Raw genomic sequence first — 20488 nt, 5'->3', positions numbered from 1 at the left:
GTTTCGAGTCACGGAGAAGATTAATGCATAGTTGGCTAATTGGTCAAAAACAACAAAAAGATCAATTTCGGGGGAAATCTCAGAAACGAAAGATAAGTTGACTGCTTTATTTGGGAAACCCCTTACTGAAACCACTATTACACAACGACATGAATTGAACACTCGATTGCAAGCTTTATTAGCGCATGAAGAATCATTCTGGAGGTAGAGGTCTAAGGAAAATTGGTTAAAGCTTGGGGATCAAAATACAAAATTTTTTCACTAGAAGGTTAATCAAAGACAACGTGGGAATGCTTTGCCGGGGTTGTATGATGAGGCAGAGGTATGACATGCAGACAAGAGGGGCATAGAGACGGTGATTGTTGATTACTTCATGAAATTGTTTGATTCTCAGGGTGTGACAGATGTGTCGAAAATCATACGGGTGGTCACACCTAAAGTCACAGTTGTGATAAACCATGAGCTTATTCAACATGTGTCCAATGAGGAAATTAAAGGGGTTTTGTTTCAAATGCGTCTAACTAAAGCTCTGGGCCCTAACAGTATGTCACCAGGTTTTTATCAGAAGCATTGGGAGGCCAAGATGTGTGTGATGGGGTAAGACATATTCTTTCATTGGGTCATATGCTTAATAAAATCAATTATACCCATGTCACTTTGATTCCAAAGAAAGTGGATCCCTCAGCGATGACTGAACTTAGGTCGATTAGTCTTTGTAATGTGATTTATAAGATATGCTCAAAGGTTCTTACTAACCGTCTGAAAGCCATTCTTCCAGAAATTATATCACCATCTCAAAGTGCCTTTATACCGGGAAGGCTAATTTCTGATAATTGTTTGGTAACCTTTGAGATTGCTCATTATATGCATAGGAAGAATAATGGGTGGAATGAGGTGATGGCGTTGAAGTTAGATATCAGTAAAACCTATAATCGTATTGAATGGAGTTTCTTGAAGCAGATTATGAGAAGGTTGGGTTTCGCGGAGGAATAGATACAATGGATAATGATGTGTGTGTCTACGGTTTCTTATTCGTTCAAATTGAATGGTGAGCCTGTGGGGTGAGTGTATCTGAAATGAGGATTTCATCAAGGAGATCCCCTCTCACCTTTTCTTTTTGTCTTATGTACGGATGGATTATCAGCATTATTTGATTCTTGAAAAGCTCAAGGTCGTATTCAGGGGGGCTATCTATGTAAAGGGGCTCCAAGTGTTCATCATTTGTTATTTACGGATGATAGCTTTATTTTTGCCAGAAGTTCTTTACAGGAGTGCTTACAGGTGAAAGAGTTATTGCACACATATGAAAAAACGTCTCGGCAAGCAGTTAACCTTTCTAAAAGTAGTGTTGCGTTTAGTAGGAACCTTACGGAGTTGGATGCACAATTGTTGGCCGATTGTCTAGGGATAGAAAGGGTGGAGTATCATGACCAATATCTTGGACTACCGGCGTTTGTTGGTAGGTCCAAGAAAGACGCATTTGCTTATATTAAAGATCGGTTGTGGAAAAAGGTTCACGGTTGGCGTGGTTCTTTATTGAGTAGTGCAGGTAAAGAGATTTTGATTAAAACGGTTGCTCAGGCAATGCCTTTGTATACGATGTAGACATTCTTGCTACCTAAGTCTTTTTGTGATGAGGTAAACCAAATGGTGTCTCAGTTTTGAGGGGAGGAGAAGGTGGAAAACGGAGAATACATTGGGTTAAATGGAAAAAGTTATGTAAGCCGAAAAGTGAAGGGGTTTTGAGGTTTAAAGATTTATATGCATTCAACCTTGTTTTGCTTGCGAAGCAAGGGTGAAGATTACTATAGCAACTTAACTCTCTTGTGGCAAGATTGTTCAAAGCCCAGTATTTTCCTACTTCTGAGTTCTTACAGGCTCTAATTAAACCTAATTCGTCCTACTGTTGGCGTAGTGTGGTAGCATCTAGGCATATTATTTTTCGTGGTGCACAATAGAGGGTGGGGGATGGTTTATGAATCCATATTTGGGGTGGCTGCCACGAGAACACTTCTTCAAAGTTCTTAGCCCCAGACCGATGGGGTACACCCAAAGCTCATAATGAGATCTTTGATGGTGGATAATGATGGGGTTTGGTGGAATTCAACTTTAGTTCGTAGTTAGTTGTTGGAGGAGGAATCAGATTTGATTTTGAGTATACCCTTGAGTTTATTCTACCGTGCAGATTTGTTGATTTGGATAAAGGAACCTAAGGGCTTGTTCTCTACTAAGAATGCATACTTTGTGGCTCGATCGGGTCTGGGAATGAGTGGTGACGAGCCTATGGGATCGGTGATTAATGGTGATACAAGATTGTTATGGAAAACTTTGTGGCGAGCTAAGGTCCTAGGGAAAGTGAAAATTTGTGTATGGCGTGGGTATATGAATGATTTGCCTTCCAAAGTTAATCTGAATAGCAGACGGGCAATTATGGATGATACTTGTGGTTTTTGTGATAAAGAGGCAGAGAATGTTGAGCATGTTCTTCTAATGTGTTCTAAAGCGACATCGGTGTGGTTTGGAAGTCCATTAGGCATTCGTTCTTTTCATCTAATTGAGGAGGGCTTTGGTCGTTGGTTGGAGTATACGACGCAAAATGTATCCAAGGAAAGCTTTGACTTGCTTCTTATTCTTGTTTGCAGTATTTGGAAGGTTCGTAATGAGTTCATTTGGAATGTTGTTGAGGTTTCTCCTTTGGATACCCAAATCAAGGCACAAACATGGTTGGCTGAGTTTAAAAAATGGAATGAGGGGGCACCGTTTAACGTTTCGGCAAGAACAACTAAATGGCAGCTGCCAACCCATGGTTGGATAAAATGTAATTTTGATGAGCAGGGGTCGATTGGAAGCTGTGGGTTGGTAATGAGAAGCTCGGAGGGCAGGTTTCTGGCAGCATAGGTGAACAGAGTGGTGGTCGTGAGATCAGCGCTTCATGCAGAGACAACGGTTGCTAGGGCAGCAGCTTTATTCTTGTGCAGATGGGTCACGAAGCAAGTTCAGGTAGAAGATGATACATTGTTAGTGATTTTTGCCATTCAAAATGCAAGTGCAACATTTAGTGGTCATTGATGATATAAGGCAGCTTCTGCAGGACTTCAAATAATGGAAAATCTTATTTGGTTGAAGAGAGAAGAATAAGGTGGCTCATCGCCTTGCGAGGTTTAGTCCTACTGTTGATCATCCGGTTTCTTGGTTTGAAGAACATCCTGATGTAATTTCTCATTTATTATTAAAGGATAGTAATAGTAGTTAATTTGGTGCGGAACGCTCTTTTTCCCTTCGATCAGGTTGAAAGCCCCGACAAGGTTTTTTTCAAGACTTATTGTAAGCATCATATCCTCAGTTTGTACGTATTTCAATCTTCAATGAATATCATACTCTTCTTCTTCTTCGAAAAAAAAGCACAGCAATACAAAACTTGCCATTAATGTTTCAGACGGAACTTACACACCCCTCACAAAACTCACGCTTCGCAAAAACGAAGCTATTGGACCACAAAAGACGGCCCAAATTTTTAGCCCTTCGCCAGCCCAGGGTAGGCTAATATTATCTGCAACTAAATTACTATTCGCCACTTGCAAAAACAATGTAGCAATACAAAATGCCAACCGGCGCCTTTGACCATAATCCCGTTTTCCAGTAAAATCCAACATTTTTTTTTTAAATTTTTTTCTTTTAGGTAAAAAAATCCAAAACATATTAAAAGATGTCTTCATCATTCATCAGGCCATGTATGTAGAGTCGTAGACTTGTGCCGACACCAGCGCTTGCATCACTTCATTAGTGTAAGAAAAAAAAAATTTAACGAAAAACTCCTGGTACTATTTATTTTAACAAAAAAATCATATTATTCTTATGGTACTAATCATATGGTACTAATCACTTTATTCTTTATTTTATTCTTATTGTTAAAATTCAAAGTTTTCAAATCATTTTCGTTAATTTTCTTTTAAGAAAATAGATAATCTTTAAATAAGATAAGAAAAATATCTTATACAAAATTAAAAACTAATTTTAGTCCCTAAATTCTATTTAATGTCATTCAATGTCATTTTCTTATATAATTTTTTTTAAGAAAAATATTGTAATTTTTAATACACATTTGAATTCAAATGAATTAGTTTTTTTTTTTTTTATTGACATTTTGCATTTAGGCTAAATTGGATTAATGGTTCCCGTGGTGATAGAGTAATTAGAAGATAGCCTACGTGGTGAAAAACTTCAGATTTAAACTCTCGTGATGAAGTCCTTTAGGATTCAAGCCCAAAATTAACATTTTCGTCAACTCTCTTTTTAAACCTATTTTGCCTTCTTAACCAAAAGCGAAAAAAATCCATTCAGTCAAGGATATGAATCCTTTGCTCCATGCTTCAATTTCATTCAAAACTCTTTTGTCCACCAAAGCGACTAAGTTTTTTTTATGCAGAACTAGCCAATCCATGTAAAAATAAAATTGATAATTTTGGTTATCATTTATTATGTGGGAGCTTTAATTGGATTGCTTGTTTGTTATTTCATAGGAATCTGGATTATGTCGAGTAATAAAACATGGTATGTTCATAGGAATCTTGATAGTGCTGCATAGCTACCAGATGTAGAAGTGTTGACCATAAAAATTACAAAGCCTACGTGACGCGCAGGCCGAGTAACTAATGAGCTAACTACGTCATTCGGTTGATGCAGGGCGTGCCAACTCGTCGGCCGAGGAGTAAAATTTGTTGATGTTGCGTTGAGCGCATTGCTGACTTCTTTATCTTGCGATTGTGGTCAAGGAAGGAACAAATCTTAGCCTTTGGATTCTCAAGACAAGGCTGCTAATTCTGCGAAGTTCACGAACCGTCGGCACCAGATTCGGTCACAGTGATTATATTTGTGAGAGTATAAGCACGCCGAATCGACACTAGACTATATGGACACAAGTACTCAAATGTGATGTATGTCTTGATGGTAAATGTGGTTCAGCCGTCAGAATGCCAAACTCTGAAACTTACTTGTGAGTATCCAATCATAAAATCACTCGGCGTTCAATGTGCCGAATGTCGTAACTCATAACATCTTACTTCGTCGAGAAGGCTAATAAGATGACCTCTGCCAATAAGGATTCGGAAACCCTTCTCGACCGAGACTTGGATAGGTAACCAGTCGACCTCGACTCAATGTTGTTTATCCAAACTGAAGATGCTCCTCGGTTGGCTGATTCTACGGCAATAGTGCTGTTTATTCAAACTGAAGGCGTTCGTCGGTTGCCTTCACAATGCTGTTTATCCAAACTGAAGGTGTGTTGACGAAAAAGAAAATAAAAAAAAATCTCAAAGTGTTTGAGAGGTTTGCGCAGGGCAATTATGTGTTGAATTAAAGGTGGCTTGAATGATGCACTCTGCTCTCTATTTATAGCAACAAATCCACCTCAAGATCAAGTCGAAACCATATTCGGATTAGGACTTCTTATTCTGTTCCAACTCTATCTCGAACAATCCTACTCCTATTAGGACTTTGAACTCACCCCTCTTTTGAGGGCGTATTCATTGCCGGTCAAAAATCCGTATTGCAGTAGGCCTCCTCATCGTATTGGGACTTCTTCGACCCATCTGCTTATCCAAACTACTCTTTCTTGCAATAGGACTCGACCATTTTTACTGAACGGCCCGGGACCTCCAGGCAGCCCATAGTATATTTGGAAAAGCTTTGGGCCGAACATAAACCCACACTTAGCCCAATAATATTATTTTGGGCCCAAATAAGAAGGCACTGCTTAATAGTGCCAAGTCAACTAGCTCAATGACCCATTGGCCCTCAAACATCTAACTAATGGCAGTATTTCATCATCCAAAACAGGACCAACCAAAACTCAATAATCATTTTTGTTGGAATCATCCGTCAAGTTGTTCCTGTTCAGGCTTGGAAACTGCAGTTGTTTCAACTTTCAACTGCCCAATCTCAGGAGGGATTTTACCTGAAATCTTATTACCGCTCATTCTTATTTGATGATTTGTTCATCAACAATGGCATGAACAACGAAGGGAACCCGAAGAGATAAAGAGATAGAAATAAAGGGAGGGGGAGAAAGAGAGAGGAGGCAAGTTGAAAGTGTGTCGGGGGTGGGGGACATCTTAACGGAGAGTAGACGAAAATGTCAATTTTGGACTTGAATCCTAACGGTCTTTACCACAAGGGTTTAAATCCAATTTTTTTTACCGCCGGGCTATCTTCCGACTATCCTATCACTATGGAAACTATTAATCCAATTTTGCCTTGCATTTATATATAAGAAAATATTTTGGTTGACACTTTTCAATAAACTTATGTTTTTTTTTTTGCATATTTTCTTGTCTGCCTTTAATTTATTACAATATATTTAGATACGGACATTTCGATACACTAGCTTTGTATAATATGTTTAGATACGAACATTTATGTACACTAATTTGGTATAATATATTTAGATACAGTTTCGGTACACCAATTCAGTATAATATGTTTAGGTACGAACTTTTCATTACACTTATGTTACGGACATTTAGGTACACTAATTCGGAGAAGTTAAACAAAATTAATGAATTAAAATATGTATAATAATAAATTTAAAATTTAATGTGGAGACATCAAATAAGATATGCATTGTCACATCTAAGCCCAGGCGGGACCACTTCCCAGGCCCGACTCCACTACCGTAGCACGATATTGTCCGCTTTGGGCTTACCATTCCCTCACGGTTTTGTTTTTAGGAACTCACGAGCAACTTCCCAGTGGGTCACCCATCATGGGATTGCTCAAACCCCCTTCTCGCTTAACTTCGGAGTTCCTACAGAACCCGAAGCCAGTGAGCTCCCAAAAGGCCTCGTGCTAAGTAGAGATGAGAATATACATATAAGGATCACTCCCCTGGGCGATGTGGGATGTCACAATCCACCCCCCTTAGGGGCCCGACGTCCTCGTCGGCACACCACAGCCAGAGTTAGGCTCTGATACCAAATTGTCACATCCCGGCCCGGGCGGGACCACTTCCCGGGCCCGACTCCACTACCGTAGCACGATATTGTCCGCTTTGGGCTTACCATTCCCTCACGGTTTTGTTTTTGGGAACTCACGAGCAACTTCCCAATGGGTCACCCATCATGGGATTGCTCAAGCCCCCTTCTCGCTTAACTTCGGAGTTCCTACGGAACCCGAAGCCAGTGAGCTCCCAAAAGGCCTCGTGCTAGGTAGGGATGAGAATATACATATAAGGATCACTCCCCTGGGCGATGTGGGATGTCACATGCATTGAATAGAAAAACAAAAATATAATATAAATTTGAATTAAGTACACATTAAATAGACTAAAATTAATATATAATCTAACACCGTATCGAATTTTAATTTTCTTCAAAGATTAAAGTTTACAAAAAAAGAATTTTAACGAAAAGCTCCCGGTACTGTTCATTTTAAAGAAAAAAACCATATTTTGACACTAAAAGTCAATCATGGTACTATTTATTTTATTCTTTATTTTGTCCGTTTTGTTAAAACTCAAAGTTTTCAAGCCATTTTCATTAGTTTTATTTTAAAAAAAATCGCATGTGTGTGAGAACTTAGCCCATTAGTCATTACCATCCCTTTGGAGGTGCTATACCTATTTATATTATCTCGTATATATCCTCTCCCTTTATGTATCTAAATTTCTTATCTTCAATTAAAAAAAATCTGGTACTAGATTACATGAGGGCTGGTTTGGTATTGCTGTGCTTTGAAAAAAAACTGATTCTAATGTGAAATAAAGCAGCAGAGTGTTTGGTAAACTTTTTTGTAAAAGTGCTTTTGAAAAAAAAACAGTATTATAGTGTTTGGTAAACTTTTATGTAAAACAGATGTGAAAAAAGCCGATTTTTCAAAGCTGGGTTTTGCAGCTTCTTATTTTTGGCTTTTTTTCACCCAAAACTGTGAAAAAAAGCTGAAGCTGAATGTTTACCAAACACAAAAACAACTCCCAGCTTTTTTTTATACCAGCTTTTTTCAGAATCACCTCAGTACCAAACCAGGTCTCAATCTAATCCCTTGAAGTGTACTTTTATTAAAATTTATGTTCTATTTTTTTATATTTAACTGTTCTTTATTTAATGTCTCCACATTCAAATTAATTTTTTTTTTTAATATGCACATATTAGTTCTTTCAATTAGAAATGAACATGACAAAAAAATTATAAATGAACATAAATGAGAAAATACTAAAACAAATTAGTGACACAGAAATATGTAAATACATAAGTGTACAAAAATATCTGTCCCGAAATATATAAAGTCGACTTCTTTGACTTTTTTGTATTGAAATGTTTTTACCTAAATGTTTTTACCAAAATATATTATAATAAACCTAAATGTATGTACCAAAATGTACATACCAAAATGTATTATATTGAATTAATGTATCTAAATGTCAATACCGATATGTGTGTTCCAAAATGTAAGTACCAAAATATATTATATTAAAGTAATGTACCTAAATGAAGAACAAAGAAATTGTATTATATTATATAAAAAAAATAGTTTACCTTAATGTAGACATCAAAACATATTGTGATGAAATAAATGAAATTGAAAATTAAATTAATTAATACGCTAAAATAGGAAAGAAAAGAGAAATAAAACATTAAAATATAACTAATAAATGAAATGGTTTAATGTGTCATAGACGAAAATTAGATTTTAATTTTACAAAAAGTTAAAGTCTAAAACTCATATTTTTTAAGGCTTAAAATGAAGTTTTCTAATAATATTTCTGGTTTTTCTCTGTTTTTGGGGGAAAGAGAGAGGGGTGAAAGAAGTTAATTAGTTAGTAAAGAATGGCAGGAAATTATGATGAATATGATGGCGCCATTTTGGTGAAGAATCTTTACTTGTCCTGTGATTCCTGCATGCGAGGCGTTAAGCACAGCGACGCCTCCACCACTGCCCAAGATCGCATTGTTTTCTTTGCCACCGGCCAAGTAAGTGATCACATTACTCGCTGAACTATACATTGCTTTTCTTTTTCTTATTACGAAACTAATATTCCTTAACGTACTACCAGCCAATCGTTGGATATGGAGTTTGTAAAGTTGTAGATTCTAAACATCCAGACTTCAAGGCGGGTGATTTAGTTGGGGCGTCACAAAATGGGAGGAGTGCACTCTCATCACTAACACAGAAAGTTTCTTCAAAATCCACCACATCGATGTGCCTCTTTCCTACTACAATGGAATTTTAGGTCCGTGTACATGTAATTCACTCATTCATTCTTATAGAATTATCTGCTCATCTTTACACATGCATATTTAGTACTTGTAACTCTTTACAAATGACTGTCGTTATATAGGTATGGCTGGAATGACTGCTTATGCTGGTTTACCTAAGAAAGGAGACAAAGTGTACATCTCATCCGCATTTGGCGCTGTTGGTCAGATCGTCGGCCAATTTGCCAAACTCATGGGTTATTATGTTGGAAGTGCTGGAAATCAAGAAAAGGTACCGACCCCACTTAGTTATTTAATCACATGTTATTATGTTGTTGGAACTGCCCGATGCAGTGCTCATGAACATGAGACTTCATGGCCGCATTGCCGTGTGCGGGCTGATCTCGCAATACAACTTCGAGGAGCATGAAGGAGTCCAAAATTTAATGCATCTGATTTACAAGCGCATTCGTATGGAAGGGTTTTTTTGTGTTTGAATTCTGCCATCTGTATCCCAAGTTCTTGGATCTTGTGGTGCCCTACATCCGAGAAAACAGGATCACTTAAGTGGAAGACATAACTCAAGGCCTTGAGAATGGTCCTGCATCACTCGTTGGCCTTTTCTCTGGCCGCAATGCTGGAAAAGGAGTTCTTCTAGTTGCTGGCGATTAATCCCTAATTAATAAGTTCCTAAATCTAATTTTTCCATGACACGGTTATTCATTGTTAGTAAATTTGGTTCAATTTCAGTCAGCTGTTTATTGTATTTAGTTGCTTTTGATTAATGAGTGAATGTTTCCTGCTCAATGGGAAATAAGAACTGTCATTGTGTTTGTTTGTAATCATAAGTGTTTATATGGTTTGGAGAGGAGTTAACATTCTCTTTGGATTGAATGTGACAAGTGCCTCGACGTTTATCGTTTGATTAGGCAAATTGATGTACCATTCTCTCTTCCATGCATATTTGGTTTTCTCAAATTTATCGCAAAGGACATCATATGGCGGATTGCTTGCAAACTATGGTGTAGATCATGTTGGGGTTCATTGGTGAGATTCTTTCCGCCGTGCATGTGCGGTTGCATTTTTTTTTTCAATCATAATTGCAACTTCAAACATCTTTTACTTTCCATAGTGTTAAAAGCGAATCTCACATTGGGGAAAGAAAGGTTAGCTGACCACTAAGGGGCGGGAGGGATCAGCTAACCCTCCTAACTATGACAAGCCTCAATGGAAGACTTAAGTTATGCCCCTTTAAAGCTTAGAGTTGTCCTTGAGATATGCCCTGCTTGATGAAATGCATCGATGAACATTAGGTATGGCAGGGCAGGGCATTTTGTGCAACTCCTTTGTTGCTGATACAAAGTCTCTTTTGCTGCTGATCCGCAGCTTTGCACGCAGCGAAACCAAGTCATTATATATATATATTTTTTTTTTTTTGAACAAATATATGTATGCATATTTTTAATAATAAGACCTGACCACTTAAAAAAATAAAAATAAAAAATAAAACTTTAGCTTCTAGTCTAGACATATATAAAACCCAAATCTTTAAAATCAAAATTTTTACCAAATCCCAACCCCAATTCCAGACCGTATAAAATTCCAATTTTCTTGCATTGATAATGAAGTTATAATACAACATTTTCAAATACAAATCGAGCCGTAAAATTGTTGCTTCTTTAATTCAACTGATCTGACGGCCGAAAATTAGAAGGGTGTGTGAGAAGTAAAATGGGGTGTGTGGATATCACACCCCTTGATTTGGTGGTGGAACCTCAACTTTTTTTCACAAAATTTTTTTTATATAAAAAAGGAAAAAAAGAAGAAAGAAGGAATTGATGAAAAAAACAATACATAGATACCCTTGATGCGGAGAAAAATTTGGAAAATGGGGTCCGTAACGTCCGTTCACGCTATTTGTATGGCATTTCTTATAAAAACATGACTCTCTTGTAAAACAGCCCATTCAATTTGTCAAAGCTGCCCTTTAATAAGGCAGCTCTACTAATATCTTCCTCTTTAATATGCCTTATACTCAAATTTTTATGGACGATAAATTGTAAAATAGTACAGAAAAGTGATCATCACCAGAAGTCCAAAAAGCTTGCACTACTCGGCAAGAACAAAAAATAAAGACGGTTCCATAAAGGTAACAATCATAGAATAAAGAAGACAAAAAGGATTTGGCAAATGACTTGATTTGACATTAATTTTTGACATTCTAACCAAAAGATAACTTGTTTTAGTTCGATTACGATGCAACAAACAACACAGTGTGATTAAGTGAAATTGTCATGGTTTAATTTGGACATCACACCTGTAAAAGCTAGCTAGCTTGATTGTACTAATTTATTACGCAACCAAAATTCACCACATTCCAACACAACAAAACACCCCAGTTACCTCTTCCCTCTCGTAAGCAATTACGTGACTGAAAAGAAAAAGTCATATTGTTTGAGAAACGTGACTAAAAGAAGCTGCAGAATGTGCTATAAATACAGCTTAAATACAATATCTGCTAATAACCAGCAGATCAGGAAACAAACTACAAATTTTGGTCATACCGCAGCTTAAGACTCGAAGAGGGAAAGACAAATTAGGCCCTAATAAGTTGCTATATATATAGCAATGGCACAAGTGATGAGCAACAAGCAGGTGCTTCTGAGGGACTTCGTTAATGGCCGGTCTCCGACGGAATCAGACATGTATGTCACAACTAATAGCATAAGTTTGAAGGTTCCTCCACAAGATTCAAACGCGGTTTTGGTGAAGAACCTCTACTTGTCCTGCGATCCCATGATGCGATTTCTTATCATGAAATCAGATCAGAGAATGAGTAAATACATTTATCCTTCTCCTGGCTCCGTAAGTCATGTTTTTACTATCACTTTTTAACAGTCTACACATTCTTAATTTTTTAAAACTTGATGGAAATTTTGGTGCAAGTAAAATCAATGAAAATTCCCTTATTTTGAATACAGCCAATTTGTGGATATGGCGTGGCTAAAGTTTTGGATTCAAGTCATCCAGAATTTAAAGAAGGTGACTTGGTATGGGGGCTAACCAAATGGGAAGAGTACAGCCTCCTCCCAAACCCTGAAAACTAAAGAAAACAAAACTTCTTCTACAAGTTGTATTTACTTTTCTGTCAATAACAATTACATGGATGTATGTATATATAGCCTTGGGCTCTTTACATTTATGCCCTTAACTAAACTATTACAATTCTAACTAACCACACCTAATAACAAAACTAACCACATTTAGTTTTTACAAGCTATGTTTTCTCAACAGATACAGATCGCAATTGATGAATGTTAGCCTCCGAAACACCACCAAAACGCTGTTCAAGTTTCACCCAAAGCTCGCGAGAAGATGAAACCCCAACCGTGAACGGAATGATCTCTTCAGACAGTGTGGAATTCAACCAGATCAGAAGATTCTGATCTTTTTCATACCACTCCTCAGCAGCAGGATTCAGCGAGCGATCAGCCAAGAAAGGCGGTGGACAGATCTCAGTGCCATCAATCACACCAAGAAGCTTGTACCTTCGTAAAATAGGAGCAAACAACGCTCGCCATGGAAGATAGTTGGAGCTTTTCAACTTGATCGGCACCATGCTTCCAATGTTGTGAATCGTAAGAGAAGTATACGAATTCAGAGAAGGAGGATGAGAAGCCAAATTAGGGTTTGGACTCGGAGAAAACGATCCAATTGGGGACGATTCAGATGGAGAAGCCATAATCCCAGAAAATAAGAAGCAATCAACGAACAGAGAAGAGATCGGGGAAGAAAAACCAAAGAATCAGAGTTGAAACAACAAGAAACGATCAGAAGAAGATCGATCGAAGCGGAAGGTGGAAAGAAAGCTGTGAAGCGAGAAGGCTCTGATACCATAAAGAAAACAAAACTTCTTCTACAAGTTGTATTTACTTTTCTGTCAATAACAATTACATGGATGTATGTATATATAGCCTTGGGCTCTTTACATTTATGCCCTTAACTAAACTATTACAATTCTAACTAACCACACCTAATAACAAAACTAACCACATTTAGTTTTTACAAGCTATGTTTTCTCAACAGATACAGATGATTGATCATCTGTCCTAATAAAAACCTCATCAAAATCCACCACACTAACGTACCCCTTTCCTACTATACTGGAATTCTCGGTAAGTATAGTAATTTCTCATGCACGCGTGCATATAATGACTATCTTGGTGCACTATAAAACTTGCTGGATGCTCATGCAGGTATGGCCGGTAAGACTGCGTATGCGGGTTTCTTTGAAGTATGTCGACCTAAGAAAGGGGAGTACGTTTTTGTGTCCGCAGCATCTGGTGCAGTAGGTCAGCTTGTCGGACAATTTGCAAAATTGGCAGGTTGTTATGTCGTTGGAAGTGCTGGGAGTAAAGAAAAGGTTGATCTACTGAAGAACAAGATAGGGTTCGATGAGGCTTTCAATTACAAGGAGGAGCATGATTTAGACGCAGCTTTGAAAAGGTACTTTCCTCAAGGAATCGACGTCTACTTTGAGCATGTTGGCGGGAAACTGCTCGACGCCGTGCTGCTCAACATGAGAGAACACGGTCGCATGGCCATGTGCGGAATGATTTCGCAGTACAATCTTCCCGAGCCTCAGGGGATTAAAAACATGACGCAGATTATTTTGAAGCGGTTGCATATACACGGATTTACTCATCGCGATTACGATCACATTGTCCCCGAATACTATGAGTTTGTGCTGCCATACATCCGACAAGGGAAATTGGAGTATGTGGAAGACATAGTCGAAGGCCTCGAGAATGGTCCGGCAGCCTTTGTTGGACTTTTCAATGGTCGCAACGTTGGAAAACAAGTGGTTGCACTTGCTGGCCACTGATTTACATTCACCTCGTCCCACTCTATCCATCTATCTATGGTTACTGGTTAACTCGGTTTGTGGCCTTCATTTTAGTTGTTCCTTGTGCATTGTAAAAAAATAATAATAAGAGCTTTCTATCTTTTGGAAATAAATTTTGAGTTATAACTTAGGAACCTCCTAAGTGATAGAACTTATATTTTCATACGTCACGTTTTGGGTTTAATTTCTAGCTCTAGTAAAATCCCACGATAATGGTCAGAGGAGAGGCTAAAATGCCTCTGTGAGTTTTCTCGGTCCCTTGAAAAGTAGATTGTCGTGGCAAAACTACTAGATAGTTCCCTTTAAAAAAAAACGATAACATTTCTAGGCCTAAATGTAATGTTGTAGTTTTGTTTAGGTCTTAGCCCCATTTCACAAAAGCAATCTTTTACTTAATATTGAATGGTAACTTCGCGTAAGGTCACATATTATGCACGCGTGAAGTTAAAAGGAAATTTTTTTTTCATTAAAAAAAAAGAAAAAAAAAAAAAAGAAGCGAAGATTGTTATTTTAGGAGAATAAAAAAAAAGAAGTAGTCCATACGGAAGTACACATAATTATGATGATGCTTTTATGTAATGGGAAATATAAATTTAAATTTACAAAGTATAATTTGAATTTGAAAATTGTGGCTGTGATATGTCCAATATATGGAAAAAGAAAAAGGAAATTATAATTGTGAAACCTGTGATGTTGAACGAGCAACAAAGTTGGAATGGAAGAGTCTCGACTCTCCTCGCGGACTGGCGGCCTTAATTTGCTCTAATCTCACACGTGTCAAGAATATACACTCACAGCGGATCCGAGCTAAGAGACGCCCGCATCACGCCATTGCCTACCTTAATATTCTTGGCTTTCCGCCGCTTCCAATTCCCATTCCCATCGATTTCCGACCGCCACCAGCAGCATTGCTCAAATCGCCCTCCGCCTACACAGAGAGAGATAGATAGAGATAGAGAGAGAGAGGACCAATCTCAATGGCGGCGAGTACAGAGGGAGTGATCAGCAACAAACAGGTGATACTGAAAGACTATGTGACTGGCTTCCCCAAAGAATCTGACATGCAACTCACCACCGCCACCACCAAGCTCAAGCTTCCAGAAGGTTCCAAAGGGGTTCTGGTGAAGAACCTCTACTTGTCCTGCGACCCTTATATGAGAAGCCGCATGACCAAGCATGAACCTGGGGCCAGTTATGTTGATTCCTTCAACGCCGGTTCGGTCAGTCACTGTATATATTATCTTACATCTCTCTCTAATTATTTTATTATTTTTAGTGTAATTTCTTCGTTTTAATTAGAGGAACTAGATTTTATTTAGTCTACAAATTTAGTCTCTTTATCGTTACGCTTTAACTATCTGCCTCTAGAGTCTCTGCCTGCCTTTTTAATAATTTGTTTCAAATCAAAGTTGAATACTTTTATATCTCTAGGTTAGGATAATTGGTAACGTGGTGTGCCCTTCCACTTTTATTCAATTTCAAAATTAGGTGCTCTGTAATTTAGGGTTGTTCAATTGGGATTAGAGAGATTTTAATGAATTTATAAATTCATGAATTTTGACGAAGTTTAATTGATTTATAAAGATTTTATCTAAAATTTTGAGTGAATTATCTCGAATGCTCAGGGAGATATGTGAAATTTGAGCATGTTTAAAATATACGGAGAAATCTCTCTAATTCTCTCGAATTTCGTAACTTTTTAAAATCATTTAAAATCAATTTCTAATGAAATAAACTTGAAATATTATAACATCCTTTATAATTTGATTGAATACACTTAGATTTCAGAGAATCACTTAAAATCACGATTGAATACCTTAATTAGAATACTGTATTGTAAAATATATAAATAAAATTGAATCCTTGAGGCATTTCTCATGTAATACTAGTAGTGTAGTACAAAAGGAACTGATGAGGAACCCAATTAGTAATCTTGTTTTGTAGATAGCCTTTTCGTTCGGATGGTGTAATCCAAATTTATCTTGTTTGTGGTTTTGGGGCTGTTTTAATAATTTATATAGTTTCAGACAACTTGTATTTCGCGGTTTTTGATGATACAATGCTATATTTATATCAGTTATATCTTATCAATACTGAGACATAGCTTCCTTATTAATTGGAATTCTGTCCAACGAAAAAGCTTTGTTTATGCTATGTACAAATCATAAAAAGGATAGCATCTATTTGATGTTGTAGTTTTATTTGACGTGTTTGATTATTGAAATGCTGGTGTGGCAGCCTATAGTCGGATATGGAGTCGCCAAAGTTTTGGAATCCGGGGATCCCAAGTTTAAGAAAGGCGACTTGATTTGGGGAATGACCGGGTGGGAGGAATACAGTGTCATCACTGCAACAGAGTCTTTGTTTAAGATTCAGCACACTGATGTGCCTCTCTCTTACTATACTGGAATTCTTGGTATGTTGCTATTTATTGGCTATTGCTATTTTCCTTGCCTTTGGATTTATTTATTTTTTTAATTTTAATTTCCTCATGGAAGGATTCTGTATGGTTGTATATGTCCCTAGTTGTGATCTGCCTCCACTCCAGTGACCTCTATTATACTACTTGAAGTGAACTGATTTGTTAATTCTCAAATCTCCTTGTAAACTAGATCTTTACAAACCGATGTCCCATTTTCTTTTCATAATTAGTAATTTGATTTGGAAGTACGGAAATTATTTAGCATAACGTAATTCTACTTCAATTGGTCATATGGATCTGTAGCATTGTTCTCAGATTGAATGCAATTGTTGAACCGATCCATCCTAATTAATTCATCCAAATATTCAGTTATATGGCTTTGTAATGCATGATATATGTACTTGATGCTCAATGCTCATCAATGTATTCATTTTATGTAGGTATGCCTGGAATGACTGCTTATGTTGGGTTTTATGAGATCTGCAATCCTAAGAAGGGAGAGACAGTCTTCGTTTCAGCAGCATCTGGAGCAGTAGGTCAGCTTGTTGGCCAATTTGCAAAGTTGTTGGGTTGCTATGTTGTTGGAAGTGCTGGAAGCAAAGAAAAGGTGAGTTATGGTCGATTCCAACTATATCTTAGTTGGCATTTCTGTGATTGCAACTCCATTGGATGATTATTCTTGGTTTAGAAACACGAGTTAGTGATGTGTGCCAAATTTGTTACTGGAAACGTTTTGACTAATAGAAAACAGGAAAATAAGAGAGAACATGTTGGAAAGTAAAGATATTGGTGACCCTTTATCTTCATAATCAAGTCAGTAAAATTCAGCTTTAACCTGCTGCCTCATCTGGTTGGCAAAATGTTCATATCATATGAAATCGTAAGCATTGCAACTTAGAAAATCGCACAGAATGTGCGTGTATGAGCTTTTCTGTTCTCATTCTACAATTTACGTATTGCAAATGACTATTTTATACCCATTCTTGGCATATTTTAATAGTAGTGTATCATTTCCGAGTTTAGGTTGATCTGCTGAAGAACAAGTTTGGGTTTGACAACGCTTTCAATTATAAAGAAGAACCTGATTTGGATGCAGCTTTAAAAAGGTCAGTTGATCAGAAACAAACTATTATTTTAAAGCTTTAACTTATGTCTTAATTACAAGGGGAAAGTCCAATAAAAGGCATTAGCAATCTCTAACATCATCATGATTTAGTGATTTAGCCGCCAATCCTAAAACAGAGAAAGAGTAAGTTGAAATGTGCAACAGTGTGAGCATGTGGCTGTTGACGAGAAACTCATGTCTTTGTCCTCTTTGTAGATATGTTCCATGGTTTTCGGTGTTTGCTTAGTCTAAATGTGTGAATTTCTCACCAGGTACTTTCCTGAAGGCATTGACATATACTTTGAAAACGTTGGGGGGAAAATGCTTGATGCGGTGCTACAGAACATGAGGGTCCATGGCCGGATTGCAGTTTGTGGGTTGATATCGCAGTACAACCTTGACGAGCCTGAAGGTTGTCGCAATTTAATGTATCTGATCATTAAACAGGTTCGCATGCAAGGTTTCCTGGTTTTTAGTTACTACCATCTTTACGAGAAGTTTCTTGAAATGGTTCTGCCGGCGATAAAAGAAGGGAAGATAACGTATGTGGAAGACGTGGTGGAAGGACTTGAGAGCGCTCCAGCCGCTCTGATAGGGCTCTATGACGGCCGCAATGTAGGAAAGCAGGTGGTTGTAGTTTCCTGTGAATGATTTCATCAGGCTCTCCATGCGTCCGAAATATCACCCTTTAGCCATACGGTGTAATCGTCTCGTGTGAAATGCAAATGCTTTGACATTTATCCCCACGAGAACTGTGCTTGATCTCTTACCTTAAGCTATAAATAAATGTGTTTTGACTTCCTTAATGATATCAAGTACTAAGTTTGGTAGATCTTTCAATTGTGTAAGAGCTTTTATTTTTTATTTTTTATTTTTTTTAAATAAATGATATTATCTACAGTAAATGGGAGGGGTAGCTTCACAATATGCTAGTAATAATGTGGTTCAAATTTACTTTTGACGAGAATCGAACTTAACACCTTTTATTTATAAGCGAAAAAAAATACTACTAGATCTTAATTCTAAGTGGCATGTTAAACGAACATTGACTTTTCTTTTTTCTTTTTCGCAAACGGACCCTCCTTGTCAAAATATTGAACGAGCAAACAAGTAGGAAATGGTAACTCAATTTGTCCTAATCTCACACGTGTAAAGAATATAGACACACAGTAGCGTTCGGCTGAAGGACGCATTACCACAATTCTTGCATAGTACATTTTCATGTATGTTATGGCTTAAGTGGTTTTGTAGAGACGTCTAGGTCAAAAACCACCGGCCAAAAAACACTTGTTATTTAGTTTTAATTATTGAAATTTAATGAATTCTCTTTTCCGAATCTCATTGGGTTCTTTGATACAATGCTCTAATTTTCATGATTATTTTATGATCCTATCCTTTTGTTTTACTCTTTTAACTTTTTATTACGATCCATTTTCTTGTTCGACAAAAGGTTCATTTATATACAATAATCGGATTGTAGCGGGTATAGTTTAGTGGTAAAAGTGTGATTTATTCTATAATCCTTTATATAGTTAAGGGGTCTTTCTATGACATTGCATACTGAGAGCATTTTTATAGAAGACGTCAATTTCAAAATTTCAAAATTTTAATTTGATAGTTGATTCAGTAATTTGACATATTGTCTATATTTTTCATTCCCTCAATATGCGAAAATTTATTGCTTCATTTATGTTTTTTTTATAAATAAAAATAATAAAAATTGAGTTGTTAATTTAAAAATAATAATATAATAAAAATAATAAGGCAAGTGGATGTCTTTAGAAATTACAAAAAATTATATTCGAAGGTAGTTTCAAATTTCACGTTTCTTTGTCAGCTTAGTTTTATTTTTCATGTTAATAATCTCACACGTGTCAAGAATATACACTCACAGCGGCTCCGAGCTAAGAGACGCCCGCATCATGCCATTGCCTACCTTATATATATATATATTTTTTTTTTTTTTTTTTGAACAAATATATGTATGCATATTTTTAATAATCTCACACGTGTCAAGAATATACACTCACAGCGGCTCCGAGCTAAAAGACGCCCGCATCACGCCATTGCCTACCTTAATATTCTGGGCTTTCCGCCGGTTCCAATTCCCATTCCCATTCCCATCGATTTGCAACCACCACCAGCAGCATTGCTCAAATCGCCCTCCGCCTACAGAGAGAGAGAGAGATAGAGATAGATAGAGAGAGAGGACCAATCTCAATGGCGGCGAGTACAGAGGGAGTCATCAGCAACAAACAGGTGATACTGAAAGACTATGTGACTGGCTTCCCCAAAGAATCTGACATGCAACTCACCACCGCCACCACCAAGCTCAAGCTTCCAGAAGGTTCCAAAGGGGTTCTGGTGAAGAACCTCTACTTGTCCTGCGACCCTTATATGAGAAGCCGCATGACCAAGCGTGAACCTGGCGCCAGTTATGTTGATTCCTTCAACGCCGGTTCGGTCAGTCACTGTATATATTATCTTACATCTCTCTAATTATTTTATTATTTTTAGTGTAATTTCTTTGTTTCAACTACTACAAATTTAGTCTTCTTATCGTTACGCTTTAACTATCTGCCTCTAGAGTCTCTGCCTGCCTTTTTAATAATTTGTTTCAAATCAAAGTTGAATACTTTTATATCTCTAGGTTAGGATAATTGGTAACGCGGTGTGCCCTTCCACTTTTATTCAATTTCAAAATTAGGTGCTCTGTAATTTAGGGTTGTTCAATTGAGATTAGAGGGATTTTAATGGATTTATAAATTCATGAATTTTGACGAATTTAATTGATTTATAAAGATTTTATGTAAAATTTTAAGTGAATTATCTCGAATGCTCAGGGAGATCTGTGAAATTTAAGCATG

At 37.1% G+C, this 20488-nt stretch overlaps 3 protein-coding genes and 1 pseudogene across 3 annotated transcripts in view; all 4 read left to right on the top strand.

Annotated features, from left to right (window-relative positions):
• Positions 1 to 9131: 9131 nt before the first annotated feature.
• LOC137717380 (2-alkenal reductase (NADP(+)-dependent)-like) lies at positions 9132 to 9860 on the top strand (annotated as a pseudogene).
• A 1863-nt stretch (positions 9861 to 11723) lies between these two features.
• Positions 11724 to 14207, top strand: LOC137709037 (2-alkenal reductase (NADP(+)-dependent)). Its single transcript, XM_068448184.2, has 4 exons — positions 11724 to 12053; positions 12170 to 12292; positions 13309 to 13363; positions 13445 to 14207. Exons 1-4 carry the CDS (start codon positions 11817 to 11819, stop codon positions 14071 to 14073), a joined length of 1044 nt encoding a protein of 347 aa, XP_068304285.2. The 5' UTR covers positions 11724 to 11816; the 3' UTR covers positions 14074 to 14207.
• Positions 14208 to 14759: 552 nt separating this feature from the next.
• LOC137740543 (2-alkenal reductase (NADP(+)-dependent)) lies at positions 14760 to 18427 on the top strand. The gene is made up of 5 exons (XM_068480388.2): positions 14760 to 15314; positions 16333 to 16510; positions 16957 to 17123; positions 17540 to 17622; positions 17894 to 18427. Exons 1-5 carry the CDS (start codon positions 15072 to 15074, stop codon positions 18270 to 18272), a joined length of 1050 nt encoding a protein of 349 aa, XP_068336489.2. The 5' UTR covers positions 14760 to 15071; the 3' UTR covers positions 18273 to 18427.
• Positions 18428 to 19619: 1192 nt separating this feature from the next.
• Positions 19620 to 20488, top strand: part of LOC148690901 (2-alkenal reductase (NADP(+)-dependent)-like) — a 7714-nt gene continuing 6845 nt past the window's right edge. Inside the window, exon 1 of the mRNA XM_088685692.1 lies at positions 19620 to 20084. Coding sequence (XP_088541818.1) covers positions 19842 to 20084 — 243 coding nt within the window. The 5' untranslated portion in view covers positions 19620 to 19841. The remainder of the gene's footprint in view (positions 20085 to 20488) is intronic.

Source organism: Pyrus communis, chromosome 15 (assembly GCF_041283825.1).
Source record: "Pyrus communis isolate YQ-2024b chromosome 15, ASM4128382v1, whole genome shotgun sequence".
Lineage (NCBI taxonomy): Eukaryota > Viridiplantae > Streptophyta > Magnoliopsida > Rosales > Rosaceae > Pyrus > Pyrus communis.
Note: the sequence above shows the minus strand (reverse complement) of the source record. Positions and strands in the feature narration are given on the sequence as shown.

Coding starts and splice junctions, on each gene's coding strand:
- LOC137740543 (XM_068480388.2), top strand. CDS start 15,072: ATGGCGGCGAGTACAGAGGGAGTGATCAGCAACAAACAGGTGATACTG. Junction 15,315..16,332: donor ATTCCTTCAACGCCGGTTCG/GTCAGTCACTGT, acceptor CTGGTGTGGCAG/CCTATAGTCGGATATGGAGT. Junction 17,623..17,893: donor TTGGATGCAGCTTTAAAAAG/GTCAGTTGATCA, acceptor ATTTCTCACCAG/GTACTTTCCTGAAGGCATTG.
- LOC137709037 (XM_068448184.2), top strand. CDS start 11,817: ATGGCACAAGTGATGAGCAACAAGCAGGTGCTTCTGAGGGACTTCGTT. Junction 12,293..13,308: donor TCCTCCCAAACCCTGAAAAC/TAAAGAAAACAA, acceptor CCTAATAAAAAC/CTCATCAAAATCCACCACAC. Junction 13,364..13,444: donor CTACTATACTGGAATTCTCG/GTAAGTATAGTA, acceptor ATGCTCATGCAG/GTATGGCCGGTAAGACTGCG.